The sequence below is a fragment of the Monodon monoceros genome, unplaced genomic scaffold, assembly GCF_005190385.1.
Source record: "Monodon monoceros isolate NGI ecotype Baffin Bay Population unplaced genomic scaffold, NGI_Narwhal_1 Super_Scaffold_18, whole genome shotgun sequence".
In the NCBI taxonomy this organism is placed as follows: Eukaryota; Metazoa; Chordata; class Mammalia; order Artiodactyla; family Monodontidae; genus Monodon; species Monodon monoceros.
The window spans coordinates 156,475,241-156,491,203 of record NW_021703774.1 but is presented as its reverse complement, the minus strand read 5'-3'; the positions used below and the strand labels follow the sequence as shown (position 1 = coordinate 156,491,203).

The window sequence follows — 15,963 nt, the reverse complement described above, 5'->3', positions numbered from 1 at the left end:
CAGAGCCAGTTCAGGGCACAGCCAGTCCTCTGTGGGAGCTGGCTGTCTGCAGGGCCCCTTGTCCAGACCACGGCTTGAATGGGTAACCACAGACCTTTCACAGCACCTGGGCTATCCTGCTCCAGCCTTGAGGACTCTGGGGGACCGAACCCCCCCCCTTCCTGTCCTTCCCGGTGCCTCTGAGGCTGGCTCAAACCAGTGGGGTATGTCAGAGGGCAGGGAGGGCTGACCTGCCTTCCTGGCCCACCTGGCCGGCCCCTCCACACCAGGACTGGCTGCAGAGGCCTCAGAAACAAGCCAGGAGTCCAGGACCAGAACACCATTTGTCAGCCCTGCATGGTAGTGGCAGGCTCATCTCCATGGCAACAGTGCAGTGTGAAGGCATCCTAGCATCATTAGGGAGAGCTCTGAGTAGTATAAACAGAGGCTGCAGTAGATTACATGCCTATTATGAGCAGTCTCAGGCTCTGAGCACTGGTAATTATGCCTAATTGTGCATTTAATTCTGTAATTGAAAACCCACATCTCTGGTTCAGGCTGGGGCTGCAGAACCTACCCCCCAACCTCAAAAGAAAGAGGCATAGGAGCCACCCCTACCCTAATAATCCCAGGGCTGCCTCTCCTTCTAGGGCAAGGGGTAGCCAGAGTGGGCACGGAAGTAAAGCACCTACAGACTCCCATTTCCCCCACTTCCTGTGCCAGGAGCTCTGCCACGCTCTGTGACTTGGGGTAGGGGGGACCATGCTTAAGGCAAAGGGACATCGTAAAAGCACAAAAATGCTCACAATTTTCATTATTCATAATAGAAACCATTTTGCACTATTGCCACTGTCCTCTCAGGACCCAGAATCAGCCTCTGGTGGTTCCAAGGAACTTGGATCATCACTAGATCCATTACACATCCAAGTCATCCAACCTACATATAAATTCTTAATCACTGCCAGAGACAGGGAACTCACCACCTGATTGTCAGTCCACCACTGCAGAGCCTCTGTAGATAGTTTGAAGACCGCTGATGGAGTTCAACACTCTCTCCTCCATCCCCTGGTTTCACAGACTGGAGAAAATGAGACCCAGAGAGGGGCAGGGCCAGCTCAAAGTTGCACAGGAAGTGAGTACCAGAACCCTGGGATTCTGACTTGCAGCTCAGGGTATATTTTGTACCCTAAAGTCACTCAGCACCAAGAATCGTGCCCAGCACTTTGTAGGTGCTTCATAAATACTTGCTGAATGCAACTCAGGATAGGGTTAGTTGACGGCAAAGCTTACTCTCTTACCCAACAATATTTTGCCTTTCTAGGGGTCAGGAAGTTCCCCTGTAGTGGCTCAGGGGTTAATGATGGGCTAGAACCTCCTGCTCTGAACCTCTGGGGTCTGAGACTTGATCTTACAACCAAATATGCCATGTAGGCATTTGGGATGGGGATAGTACCAACACTCATTCAAACAGACAGAGGAAAGAACAGGTCACCTGAGTCCCTGACAGCCTGACACCCAGGTGTCAAGCCTCAGGCACGCCATTGGAGGCAGGAGTCTCCTCCTCTCCCCAGAGCCTGATACTCCCATCTGTCATCGCTGCCTGCAGCAACGTGGGATGATGTGGCTGCGGCTCCGATCTCCACCTGGGAAAGGGTGGAATTCACTGATAAGTCAGAGCTGGAGGAGTCCTTTGAGATGGTGAGTCCAACCATCTCCCTTTACAGAGGGGGACACAGAGAGCCAAGATTCCTCTCTGATTCCCTCTGAATGAGCACTGGACTCTGTGCCCAGAGCTCTCCCTGCCTTATCTCAGGTCACCCTTACTATAGTCCCATGAGGATGTGCAATTATTATTCCCATTTTACAGAAGAGAAGATAGAGGGACAGTAAGGCCAAGGCCACAGAGGTTTAGCAGAACCTCTGCTTCAACTTGGGCCTTCAACTGGTTGAAAAAAAGGACATGTCCATTTCCCATCCCACAATATTCATGTTCATAGAACCTGCTGTCTCACTTCCGGGGCATTGAAGAGTGTGAACCCTTTGTGAACTCCTACTCAGTATATCTTACCTACGGGAAGGACAATTCTCTGAGGACGATTACTAGTATCCTGATTTAGAGAAATGCAGGTGGAAGCTCAGAGAGGTTAAGTGTCTTGCCCAAGGTCACTCAGCTATAAAGAAGCAGAGATGGAACTCAAACCCCAGCCTGACTGCACAGCTCAAGCTCTTCCCAGTTGAACTCCCTGCCTCTGGATGTACCAGCTGCTCTGAAAGGCAGGGGCCAGGAGGCCAGAGTATCCCATTAAAACCTGCAACCACAGTAACTGCTCTTCCAAAACCCTGGTACTTGCTGGCAGGAGCACATGTCCCAGAGAGGCGTGCTTTGCTGCCTGAGTCTCTCCCTCAGTCTCTGAATCACCATCCCTCTCCCTCTCCAGGACCAGCAGGGAGACCAAGAGCATTGGGACTGGCGTTCCCCAGACCAAAGCCAGCTCCATCTGCTGTGGCCAGGAGTTAGCTTTTAAAAACACATCTCTGGTCTCATCTTGCTCTCCTATCGCCTACTCCTCCCTGAAACTAGATGAGAAAAGAGACTTCAACCATTAGAACTGACCATCTCCACTTGGTCTAGATTTTGCAATTGTTCTCAAACCCTTTCCCTGTGATCATTTATGTGAAGCCTAGACTGTATCTTTTGTTTCCTTGGTAACAAGTCACTTCATTCTTCTGACCTCAGTATGCCCATCAGTAAATGGGTATAAAGACCATCCCTATCTCATAGAGTTGTTATGAGGGCTGATAACTCTTCAATACAGGTTAATTTCTTTCCCATATAACTTGTTCTTAACCTGCATCACAGTTCCCTTAAACCGAACACAGGGCTTGGGGTGAGGAGAAATGGGGACGGGGGATGGGGTTAGCATTTGAATAAGCAGCTCAGAAGGTCTGGCATCTAGTAACAACCCTTTATGGATGAAGAAAGATTTAGATCTCTCCATCGGTTTCCACATCCAGCATTGCCACAATCCTACGGGGGAGCAATAGGGCATGCAAGGTAGAAGCTGTGGAGTCCTGATGTGTGAATGCTCATTCTGTCCCTACTATTTATGTGGCCATGGATAAGCCAGATAGTAACAAGGGACAAGGTATATAGAGCACTTAAGCACAGTGCCTGGTTCATAGCAGACACCAAATACAAGGAAGTTGTTATTATTTCCCACAGAACTATTCATTTTCCATATAAAGAAACTAAGACTTGAAGAGTTTATGGGTATGAGTCCGGTCACTAAAATCTCTAATCCAGGCAGAGATGGGGGCTGAAGTGACTTATCCAAACTGCAAGGCAAGTAACAGCCAGCCGCAGGGAGCACTGCCTGGGCCAGTGCTGTCTGGGCACCATCTCAGGGAACCCTCCCAAAATACCACGGGGTAGGAGCTGTTGTCCTGACTACTTTACAGGAAAGAGGCAGAGGCTCAGAGAAGGTAAGGGACTTTCTGGAAGTCACAAAGCAAGGCAGCAATGTCTGCCTGATCCCAGAGGTCCTTCACCCCTCTGTGCCAGATGTCAGAGCAGCTGCCATTTATGGGGCACTTATGTCAAAATCCCCCAGCAACCACCCCTGCAAAGGAGCAGAACCAGGGCCATCCACTGCACCTCCCCCCCGGGTGGGGGAGGGCCCTGCTCCATTCCACCTTGCCCACCTCATAAGGGTTTTGAGGGCAGTTTGGCCTCAGTCTGTCCATCTGCAAAAGGGACTTGATCACCCCAGCCTCTACCCTGTCAAAGAGGTATAAAGAACAAAGAGGGTCAGTGGCCCGGATTTCGTGCTCTGACTCTGAAGCCCGGCCCAAGGACCTGAAGCACCCAGAGCAGAGCCAGCCCCTCCCCAGGAAGCCATGAGCTTGCAGATGCGGCTGCTTCTGAACGCAGGCCCCTGCAGAGCCTAGCTCCCTCCGGTCTTCACGTCTTCACCATCCGCTGCTAATAACGACATCAATCAGGTTGACCACGTTTCACACCATTACTCGCAGCTCAGCAGGAAGCAACATATTTCCCCCCTCACCCACCATCTTCCAGAAAGCAAAGAGCTTTCCAGAGGGGAAAAGAAAGAAACCGATGTGTTTTCTGAGTACCTACTGTGTGCATGGCAGCTGCCTAAGCCCTTTTTCTAACTCTGAGAGGTAAGGAAGACTCTTTTTCTTTGACAGGGAACGACACTGGGGTCCAGAGGAGCGAATGCATGTGTCCAAGGTCACACACAGCCGGGACAAGTACAATCATGGCAGTGATGTATTACTGACCACTCACTGGCTCATGGTGCCAGGCACGTGCGTGATCCTATTGAAACAGTATCATTTTCGTTTTCAGATAAGGAGACTGAGGCCTGAAGCAGTGAAGAGACCTGTCTGAGGTCACGGGCTGCTTAAACGTGAGGAGCAGAGTGAATAGGGCGGAGAGGGTGGCTCTCTGCTCCGGCAAAAGAGCGCATGAATCTTGGTGCTGTCACTGACCAGCTTAGAGACCTCTCTGAGCCTCAGTTTCCTCATCAGAAAAAGGGGCTCATAAAAACATCTATCCCATTTTGTAGGATAAAAATAAGAAGGATAAAAACCGTAAAACAGCTAACGGTTATCGATCGCTGAACACGCACCAGGCAACTTTGCCAAGCACTTGACATATGTAAGCTCACTGGGTTTAATGAGGTTATGCATATAAACTGCTCAGCACAGAACTCCAGAAAGGGGACTCATCATGGTGACGATGAAGAAGTCTCCCTGGTTCATCCTCTTACTGGAAGAATAGAGTAGCCTGTAAGCTTTCAGGAAGGAGGTGGACCAGGAAGGAAGGGCAGGGTCTGGACAGGGGAGGGAAAAGGGAAACACATAAAAATTAGGGTGTGAATAGCATTAGTAATGTTAAGATGATATGCCAAGTAGGGAGAAAGCAAGGCACCCAAGACGTTCTACAGAGTGGAACTAGACTGAGACACACGGAAACCTCCAGGCCAGTCCAGACATCCTCCCAGGGTCCCAGATGGGCAGAACTGGCAGGACCCTAGAGACACAGACCAATGGTTCTTCCCATTTTACAGATGGGGAAAAACCAAGGCTTGCAGTAGGGAAAAGAGTTGTCCAAGTTCACAGGATGTCAGTGGCAGAGGCAGGCTTGAATCCAGGCCTCCTGACTCTTAGCTCCATGCCCAACTACCTGCTGCTTCCTACAAAGGAAGAGTGCAGGAGGGCATTTGGATATGTCTGGGTCACAATTCCAGGGAAGCATACCAGGGTACACATCATTAAGATAATCCAAATCAAAAACTATAGTTTATTGAATGCTCACCCTGTGCCTGGCACAGTGCTAAGCTCATCTGCATTAAGCTACATGCATTTCATCCTCACAACAACCCTAAGACTTGGGAACTGTTTCTATCATCTCTATTTAACAGATGACAAAACTGTGGCTCAGAGAGGCTAAGCAACTTGCTTAAGATCACACAGCTAGGAAGTGACAGAGCCGGGGCTCAAACCCACGTCTGTCCTGTCAAACCCCAGAGCCTTGTCTCCTTTACTTGTCCACCTGAACGGTCCAGCCCCCACCTGCTTCTCCCACCCTCCAGTGCACCCTCACATCCTACTCCCTCACCCAAAGCAAGTCTACCCCAACTACAGAACAGTGTTCAGAACTGGCCTGTTATCTTGTAATCATCAAGCCCCACACAAGAAAGAAAAACGACATAGTTCCTCTTCTAAAGTTTTCAGCTGAGAAACATTTAACAGTCTCTTCCTTCTCTGCGCCTGTCCACTGGATGAGAAAACAGGCTCCCTTCTCCCTGGAATGATGTCAGGCTGGTGAATTCCAGCAGCCGGGAGCACATTACCAAAGCTGCCAGGCAGCGAAGGCTCCTGGGGGTTAGCGACAGCTGAAGGGACCCACTCTGCAATCGGACCAGACAGAGCAACAGACTCAAGAGACCAATTTTCAAGTCCCTCCTCAGAGCACCTCCCCAAGTTATGTCATGTAACCCTCACAAGCTGCCCAAAGGCACCCAGCCAGGATGTAGAAGGATCAGAATCCCACCCAGGTCTTGTCTAATTCCAGAGCCCCTTGTGCTGGTGAGCCCTCTAAGTGGAAGCGTGGCTTTAGCTGAGCTGGGGAGAGCTATGGAGGCAGGTAAGTGAGAGGCAGGGATACTGTCTCGCCACCTTCATCTCTCTAGAGTAGGAAGCACCTCCCAAGGGACCCCTGAGTCACCAGAGCCAGAACTACTTTTACAGTTAAGAAGGTAACAGAGGACGCTGGTCAGCTGTCTGGCTTCACAGCCTGGCCCCTAACTGTAGAACTTTGGGCAAGCTACTTCATAGGGTCGTTAGGATTAAATGAGTTAATTCATGGAAAAGTGCTTACAGAGTACCTAGCACCTAGTAAATGCTCCCCAAAGCTAACCACTGTTATTATCATCAACAGAGAATGACCGTGGGCCAAACTGTTAATAGTGCTTACCTTTGGGGTATGGGGCTGGGCATAGAAGGAAACGTCTTTAACTTCTGCTCTGTTTGGTTATTTATTGATTTAATCGTTTTATAATATGTGTGTGTTACTTTTCTAATTAAAAAAAAAGTCCTAGTTTAAAATTTTAAAATTAACACAGAAAAAAAAATTCCTCAGAAAATTTCAGCACTTCTTGGCATTTTATGTTCCTCAAAGGAGATAAAGAGGAACTGGGAGCCTGGAGTTGCCAAATAACTGATTCATTCATTTATTTTACAAATATTAATGGAGTGCCAGGCACTGTTCCAGCTGCTGGGGATTTAGGGGGAACAAGGAAGATAATCTCTGCCCTTCTGGAGTTTCCATTCTACCTGATCTTAATTAATCCCCTGTGCCACACTCAAGGACGAGGAATTCACCGAGAGGCCAACCAAGATGGCCCAGCCCGGGGAAGTCACTTGCCCTGCAGCCCACAGCTGGGAGCAGGGCTACAATCTTCAGGGCCCAGCTGTTTCAACCGCTGCCCAAGAGGGCAGGTCTGTGGATGCAAGTTTGGGGCTGGGGTCCACAAGAGGAGAGAAAAAAGATGAACGAGGAGGTCTGTATAGCCACACTCAAAGCTTCATTCTGCATTACTGTACACACCTGTGGTGGAGGACGGGCAATGGATGCAGGCGAACGTGGAGACCCAGACCACGGAGTCAGGCAGTAGTGAGGCTCAGGTTCCCCCAACTCAGCCTCAGACCTGAGTTCCGTCCATGGAGGTCCTCATGCACCTCTGCCCCCAAAGTCCCCAGTTGTTGGGCCTCAGCTCTAGGGTAGGCAGGAGATCCTGGCCTCTCCTTAAACACCTTCCCAAATTCACCTGCCAGAGTCTGAATTGAAGGGCAGAGCTGGTCCCCTTCGGCCCCCAAATTCACTCCACTGGCCTCCCTGAGACAAGAACCTGAGTTCCCTGGGCTGGGATTAGGTATAGTGTCCCCAGATGCTCCCCTCCTCCCCAGGGCACCCAAGTATCCCACCCCTATCAGTGCCAGCCCAGGCAGGGGAGCCTGCCTCCCCCCACCCCCACTCTGGTGGCAATGGTGACTGACAGAATGCCTGTGGCCTCAGCCAAAGCAGGGAGGGCGATCCCCACCTGGTTGGTCAGACTGGCCCAGGACCTGGTAGCTCCTTGTGACCCTCTCCAGGGAGGGGCTCTCCATTCCCAGGCCTGCCCAGTCAGGAGGATAGAGGGAGGCAGGAAGAGCACAAAGGAGTGAACGGTTCCTGGAGTCTATGATCCCGACACACACAAATGAACATGGACCAGAAATGGTCAGAGATCTAGAGACATACCAAGGAGAAACCAGGAGAGAGACACACACAGGAGCAGAGACTTTGTGAGAAACACTGGGGCGGAGACCAGAGGCTGAGACCCACGCAAACGAGTGATCTAGAGGAAAACACACGGCAGTGACCTCAACGGATCCACACACCAGCCTCGGAAACACCCCCAAACCCCGGCGAGCCACAGTCCCACAGCGCATCTCCCCAACAGAAGGCCGCTCGTACAGTGCGGGCGAGACGCGCCGAGCCCCAGGCGCGGAGCGGGCCGGGGACTCGCGCACAGGACGCACTCGGGGACTGGGGAGCGCCGGGCGAGAAGCGCACACAAAGAGACAGCCGGGCCAGCCCGAGCAGGCTCCGCCCGTCCGCTTCGTGACTCCAGACCACCCCCCAACCCGGGCGCTCGCCCCAGACCCACACACAGAGACACACACCCCACCCGCACGCCCCGGGACCCCGCCCCGCCGCGCCCCACCCGGCCCGGCCGCCCGGGCGCGCGGCGCTCACCAGCTGCAGGCAGCAGAAGGCGACCAGCGTGCAGCGCCCGCTGCACTTGCCCATAGCTCTGGGGGCCGCGCGCGCCGTTCGCCGCGGCGCCCCTCTAGCTCGGCGGCCGCCGCCTCCTCAGCGCCGCGCGGGCTCCGCGTCCTCCCAGCTGGGCGCCCCGGGCGGCGGGGCCGGGCGCCTAGGGCCGGGACCGGGAGCGCCGGGTCCTCAGGGCTGCGGCCGGCCGCTCGCGCTCGGAGTCCATGGTCAGTCCGCCCGCGCGCCGGCTCTGCCGCGCCTCCTTTGTCTGGCCGGCCGGCCGCCAGGCGCGCCTCCCGCCCCGGGGCGGCTGGCGGGGAGCGCGGAGCGGAGAGAGCAGGCACCGAGAGCGGCGCAGCGCAGAGCAGCACTGCCCAGCAGGGGCAGCCGCCCGGGCGCTCGGCGGCCGCGGCTTCCCGGCCCCACCACGTGGCTCCGCCGCCGAGAGGTAGGGAAGGGGGGAAAGACGGGAGGGAAGAGGAGGGGAGGAGAGGGGTGGGGCGGGGCGGCAGAGCAAGCGGAGGGAGGGGAGAAGGGGGAGGGAAGCGCAGAGCAGAGGCGAGAGGCAGGAGTGAAGTGGGAAGAGTGCAGGCTTGGGGACTGATGGCCCTGGGTCAAACGCAGCTTCACTGCTCACTAGCTGTGTGACCTTGGGCAAATCACGTCACCTCTCTGGGCCTCCGTTTTCCTAACAAAATAGGAATAATAATGACTGCTTCAGTGTTGCCACAAAGATGAAATGCAGTTAGGTGAATAAAAGCACTTAGCTCTGTGCCTGGCCTCCCGAGGGTGCTGGAGCATTCCTCTGTCCACCTTGTCTCTAGGGCCCGGCGGCTCCAACCTTGGCCCTCTATTTCCACTCCACTTCCCAGATCTGCTCCCCATCCCAGCCTGCCTCCTGAGTTCTTCCTTCCCTCTTTTCTTCTACTGGCATTTATTGAGCCCGACTGACTACATACACACCCCTGGGAGCCCTATGATCCAGAGATGAGCCCTGCAGCACTGTTCCAGAACCCACTGAGCTTCCCAGGCCAGGGAACAGGCAACCCCCAGGGGCATAAGCAGGAGATGCCTGATGGCAGCCGTCTGCCCAGGGGGCTGAGGTCAGCCCCTCACCCAGGCTGCAGTGGGGAGTCAGGAAGGGCTTGCCAGTAGAAGACTGCCTTCTTCAAGGCGCCCCCTCCAAAAGCACTCAAGCTCTCAAACACATCCCCAGTCCACTGAATCATCCCAGCCCCACTCCTAACTTCTTATATAGGGATTAGCATCACTCAGGTGGGAATCCCTGCGGCATCCTCCCCGCTCCTCTATCCCATCTGACCTGTCATTACGTTCTGTGAACTTACCTTCCAGCTGTTATCTATGAAATACCTACTACCTACCAGGCTCTCCACTGGGGATTAAGGGGATGAACCAGTCCTGCACTCACTGAGAGAACAGTCTAGTGAGGAATTATCATTAAAACCAGAAAACATGCAAATAAATAATGAAATATTCTGATGAGTACCTTAAAGGATAACAAAAAGTGAAAGAATAAGGGGGCCATAACTCAGGTCCGGAGACCAGGAAAGGCCTCCTTGAGGACATGGCATTGATACTGAGAAGACAGTAGGAGGGAAGGAGAGGCCAAGGCCTGGAGAATAGTGTTCTGGCAGAAGAAACAATGTTTCTTTTCTTTTCCTTCCTCTCAGCTCTCACTGGCCCTCTGGACTCAGAAAACAGTATGACACAGATTAAGACCCATGGTTCTGGACCCAAGCAGCTTGGGTTCCAGTTCCAGCACTGCCACTTATGCGCTGTTTACAGAGTAAGCACTCAAATGCATGATTTCTCCTAGGACTGGTGACATAATTTGTGGGGGCCAGTGCAAAATGAAAACGCAAGACTCCTTAAGGCTCATTAGGAAGGAAGACACAGCAGACCATAAAACCAAGCACAGGGAGGGTCCTGTGTGACTGCAGAGGACACATGCCCCTGAAGCCAGTCGTGTTTTCTCCCTGGACTGTCAGAATGGTCTCTTCACTGGTCTCCCTCCTCCACCCACTTGTCAGCCACCACTTTTATTTTATTTATTTTATTTTTTGCCACTTAGTTGTGCTTTTTTTTTTTTCTTCTTTAACTGCGTCGTGCGGCATGTGGGATCCTAGTTCCCCAGCCAGGGATCAAACCCGTGCCCCCCCGCATTTGAAGCTCTGAGTCTTAACCACTGGACCGCCAGGGAAGTCCCAACCACTTAGTATTTTAAAACACACAGAATATTCGTAGAGTTGAAATTATGGGGGGTGGGATGAATTGGGAGATTGGGATTGACAATATATACACTACTATGTGTAAACTAGATAACTAATGAGAACCTGCTGTATAGCACAGGGAACTCTACTCAGTGCTCTGTAGTAACCTAAGTGGGAAGGACATCTAAAAAAGAGTGGAGATATATATACGTATAACTGACTCATTTTGCTGCACAGCAGAAACTAACACAACATTGTAAAGCAACTATACTCCAATAAAAATTAATTAAAAAATTAAAAAAAAAGAAATTATATGAGCTGAGGTTTTCACCTGGAATAATAAGCCGAGATAACAGTGGGAACTTTTCTCAGCCATGCTTGGCGAGTAACAGCTGTGTCCAACCAGTTTCCATGACTAGACAGGCCTCCAGGAGTCTGTGAAGTCCCTGAAATAATATGCAAATCTTCATCTGAGCAAATGTGTCATTTTCTGGGGAGAGGGTCCACAGGTTTCATCAGATTCTCCAAAGTATATTTCCCACAAAAGAATAAGAACCAGCCCCACAAAGTCTCAGCCCAGATGTAACAGTTCTCTAGGAGATCCTCTTTAGGCCTTTTCCACACAGAGCGTCTGCCAGTTCCCTCTGTGACACTAACAATGCAATTCAGTAATAATAACCATCATGGCTCCCATTTATTGAGTGCTTACTCTGAGCCAGGTACTTGGCATACACTATCTCATTTAATCCTAAAAACAGTGGATTCCCCTGGAGCTGTGACCTGCGTTTGCCAGGCTGTTGGCTGTCAGCCATCATACCTGTGACGCCCTGTTCCAGGGCCAGGCTGACTCACTCTTAAGTTTGTCCTATGGGACCAGGGATGATGGACTGACATCAGCAGAACTAGCCTCTGCCCCTGGGTCATTCCGTTTAGTCCAAGTCTTGCCCACATCACACACACACACAGCATGCCATCTCTGACTTCCATGATCTGCACATGTAGTTCTGTCTAGAATGCATCTCCCATCCAAATTTTCAGCCTGGAGGCCTCCTATTCAAATTTCAAATCTCAGCTCACCTGTCACTTCCCCCACCCAACCCAGACCTTCCTTAACACTCTGTGACCTCAGCACCCTCCTTTGGGATCACATGTGGTCTGTGTTATCTCCATGAGAGATTTTACTGGGATTTACTGTCCTTGTCTGATTTTGTTGCCCCAATAGACTGAGCTCTATGAAGACAGTGACTGTGTCATAAATTATCTCTATATCCCACAGGACTTGGATCACGTCAGGAGTCAACAAATACGTGGTGAATGAATGATCTTCCTGCCTTGGGCCCTAGCATACCTTGTGCTCTCTTTACCACGGGGAGGTCCAGGATGCTAAGGGGGAAGGCAATCTAACTATAGGAAGAGATAGAAACATCTTTGGCAAGAAATTGGGAATGTTAGGAGCTGAGGATGATGGCAGGAGGGGCTTGTAGTAGTCAACACAAAAGATGACTAACCCTTGGACTAGGGAAAGGATGTGGGGGAATGAAGCAGGATTTAGAAATAAAGGACAGAGATGATTCAGAACATTCCCACGCTTCCTGAGTAAGAAGGCAGGATCGTGGTCAGCCCTAGAGAGAGGCACATTCGGAGCTGCTGAAGTGAGGAAATTTCTGAGCTGTTACGTCCTTCCCTCGCCCTAAGCCAAGCCTAGTCACCATGTCTGAATCTTCCACCATTTAGTCCCTCTCTGGGTTAAAACACTAAAAGCTTCTGAGAAAGTTCACTCATAAGATAGCAGAAATGTTAAACCTATTAATTTCTCCTTCCAAGTTAGAGGACTGAACGTGCTCCCTAATTATAGTTTGTGGGGTGTTTTCTGACACCAACCAATTCTCCAACACCAGCTGGTTGTCCAACAATTCAATTCAATTCAATGCGGACACTACCCAGAGTTGGCGCAGACCCACAGCTTAAAGGTTCAGTTCCACAAGACTGCCTCTCCTTCAGATGCTAGTTGCAAATCTCCAGCCAGCCCTACTTTTGACCAACCAGCTATAAATCAGGGGTCCCCATGACCTCCTCCTCAGGTTGGATAATTTGTTTGTGAACAGCTCACAGAACCCAGGAAGGTAGGTTACTTACATTTACTGGCTTATTATAAAGGATACAAATGAATAGCCAGACAAAGAGGTCTGTAGGGTGAGGTCTGGGCACTTCTGTCTCTGTGGAGTAGGGGTGTACAACCCTCCCAGCTGGTTCACCTACCTGGAAGCTGCTCTGGATCTCATTGTTCTAGAGCTGTTAAAAAGCTTGGTCACCAGCTACCACCCCTCCTCCCTGGAGCTCAGTAGGAGGGGCTAAAAGGTTCGTCTCTAATCACTTGGTCTTTCTGGTGACCAGTCCCATCCTGAGTCTGTTGAGGGGTCTCGTCCTAAGTCATCTCATTAGAATAAACTCAGGTGTGATCAAAAGGGACGCATGAATAACAAGAGACACGCCTGTCACTGAGGACACTCCCAGAGTTTTAGGAGCTCTGTGCCAAGACTAGGTACAAAGACCTCATTATATCACAGTAGCTAACACCTCTTAAGCATTCTGTGCCAGGCACCGTTCTGAGCAACTTCTACGCATTAACGCGTTAAATCTCACAGAAGCCCGCTGAGGTGGGTACTGTTATCACCCCCGGCAGTTTCTAGGAGAGGGAACTGAGGCTCAGAGAGGTTAGATCATGTGCCTGGGGTCATACAACAAGGAAGTAGCAGAATCAGGATTTGAATCCAGGCAGAACTACCTATACCATTCCTACTGCATTCCTTACGGTTTTTGAACTTTAATTTTTTTAGCAGCAAATGCTTCTCTTCAAAAGAAATCATATATTTCTAAAACTGAAAAAATGTTGGACCACTCTGGTTTTGTGGAGCAAGAGGACTGGGAACCTGCTGTCTCAGTCTGCCCCTGCATCCTGTGAAGATCAGCCCCTCAAGCCAAAGTCCCTCAGGAACAAAGTGAAAAAGCCACTGGCCTAGATGATCTGCAAAGTGCCTTTTCTGAAGAAGCGCGAGATAAAGAAAGGGAGAACCTGAATGGCAGAGAGGTTGAGTGAGTTCTGTAATGTCACACAGCACGTTAGGGCAGAGCTGGTTCTCAAGACCTCCGGGTAAGTTCCATTACTGTGTCAGGCATTGAGCTAGGAGCTTTGGAACCAAAGATGGAAAGGATAGGTGCCCCTGACAATCCTTGGGCTAAAAGCCTGAGGGTTAGCATACTGGCCAGCAGTGTGACACCGTCCACTGCTTGTTTCCCTAAACCCAGCAACTTCACCCATTTGCTTTTCCTCTCTGGGCCGTGATGGCATCTGAGTTCGTGACTCTTGGGCCTGTGGGAGAGGCAGACATATAAACAGACAGTTATGAGTGATACACAGAAGGGCATAGTGCCTATGAGGTACAGAAATCAAATGGTGGAAAGAATGGCTAACTCTGCTTGGGAATAGGCAGTGATGGAAAACTTCAGAGAAAGGATGATGCCTGAAATATAGGCTGCCATACAGAAAAAGAAGTGCAAGAAAAATTAAAAATAAATAAAAGAAAAAGAAGTGCAGACACAGAAGTATTTAACAGCAAGCTGTGTTCAGGAGCTATGACCCCTTCTCTTTAATTTCTGCGCATACTTTTTACTGCTTGTCACCTTCCTGCCACCACCCCTGTCCAACCAACTTCCTTCAAATCTTAAAAGGAAAAAAATTTCTAAGAAAGAATGGTTGAGGGACTTCCCTGGTGGTCCAGTGGTAAAGAATCCTCCTTACAATACAGGGACACGGGTTCGATCCCTGGACAGGGAACTAAGATCCCACATGCCGTGGGGCAACCAAGCCCACACGCCACAACTACCGAGCTCGTGCGCCTCAACTAGAGACCCTGAGTGCCGCAACTACAGAGCCCACGCACCCTGGAGCCTGCGCGCCACAACTAGAGAGAAAACCCGCACAGCACTAGAAAGAAGCCCACGCGCTGCAACGAAAGATCCTGCATGCCTCAACAAAGATCCCTCAACAAAGATCCCACATGCCGCAATTAAGACCCGATGCAGCCAAAAATAAATAAATAAATCTTTTAAAAAAATGATTGCGAATAAAGGAATAGGAAGAACAGGGTGTATGTGAATGGGCAGGGTCTAGGTCAGGAAACCCTAAACAGCTCTGATGGCAGGCAGTAAAGCTTGTAGAAAGTTGACTTTCCTTGTCTCGTTCCAGAATCCCTAGCACAGAATCTGCTGACAGCCAAGACAAATCTCCCTTTTCACTAGCCCTTAGCAGCTGCCTGGGCTTTCAGTTAAAGTCTGCCCTAAGGCCAGCTGAGCTGGGGACTTTGAGAGATGGCAGGAGGCCCTCTCCAATCGGCCCCATACTTCGCTGGGCCTTTATTATGCTGCACTGGGCTTGCCCAAGGGCCAGCTGGGGATAGGAAGACAGATGGGGTCAGCTCAGGCCTGGCCACTCCAGCAGGTCCCAAATGCCCTGATAGGATTCTCAACCCCCTGCTGGCTCCCCACCCCGTTATCATTTTCCATAAGCCCTGACTGACCCAGACATCCTTTCACAGCCAACAATTCACTGAATCCTAAAATTACCATCTTAGAGTCTGAGGTAAATGGCATGTAAAATCATAGAACAATGGTGTTGGAAAAGACCACAGAGGTCCTCTAATTGAGTGGCTCCCAAATATTAGTGTGCAGACCACTTGCATCTGAATCAGGGCCCCACACCAGTTCAACTCCAGCAAAATCTCTGGAGGTGGGACCTGGTTACAGGTATTTAAAAAATATACTCCCTAGGGATTCTGCTGAGCAGCTCTAACCCTCTAAATCAATTATAACACAGGCATTCCTGTCAAATGGTCACCCAGCTTCTGCTTGTACATTCCAGAGAGGAGCACCTCTTGACCATTCTGTGTTTGGACAGCTCTGACTCAGCTGCTTTCTTTGTTGAGTGTTAAGTGTGTCTTCTTATAATCCACTTGTCTTGGCTTTGCACTTTGAGGCTTCCCAGAATAAGAGCGTTTTCTCTTTTCCAAGGTAGTCTTTTGATGTTTGAAGATACTGATCTCATCTATCTCCCCTGGTTCCCACAACAGTTCCCTATAATGATTTTCTGAGAGGGTACCCAGACTCAAAAGCATCCTCAGGTGTGGTTGAGCTCCTGGACAGAGTACTGAGAGAACTTTGCTGGCTTCCTTCCCATGGAACAAAGCCCAGAGCTGCCCCACCTGGCTTTTAGACTCTTTGCAATCTGGCTCCAACACTTTCCAAGGTTCCTGCTCATCTGTCACTCCCCCAGCATGCTGTTACCACCACCATGTGCTGTGTGTCATTTTTGATCGCACCAGGAGTTCTGGTGATCTGTGAAGTTGTCCACTA

General features: G+C 50.7%; 1 protein-coding gene across 1 annotated transcript in view; it reads right to left on the bottom strand.

Annotated features, from left to right (window-relative positions):
• Positions 1 to 8,359, bottom strand: part of NKAIN1 (sodium/potassium transporting ATPase interacting 1) — a 41,119-nt gene extending 32,760 nt beyond the window's left edge. Inside the window, exon 1 of the mRNA XM_029229877.1 lies at positions 8,306 to 8,359. Coding sequence (XP_029085710.1) covers positions 8,306 to 8,359 — 54 coding nt within the window. The remainder of the gene's footprint in view (positions 1 to 8,305) is intronic.
• Between the last annotated feature and the right edge of the window lie 7,604 nt (positions 8,360 to 15,963).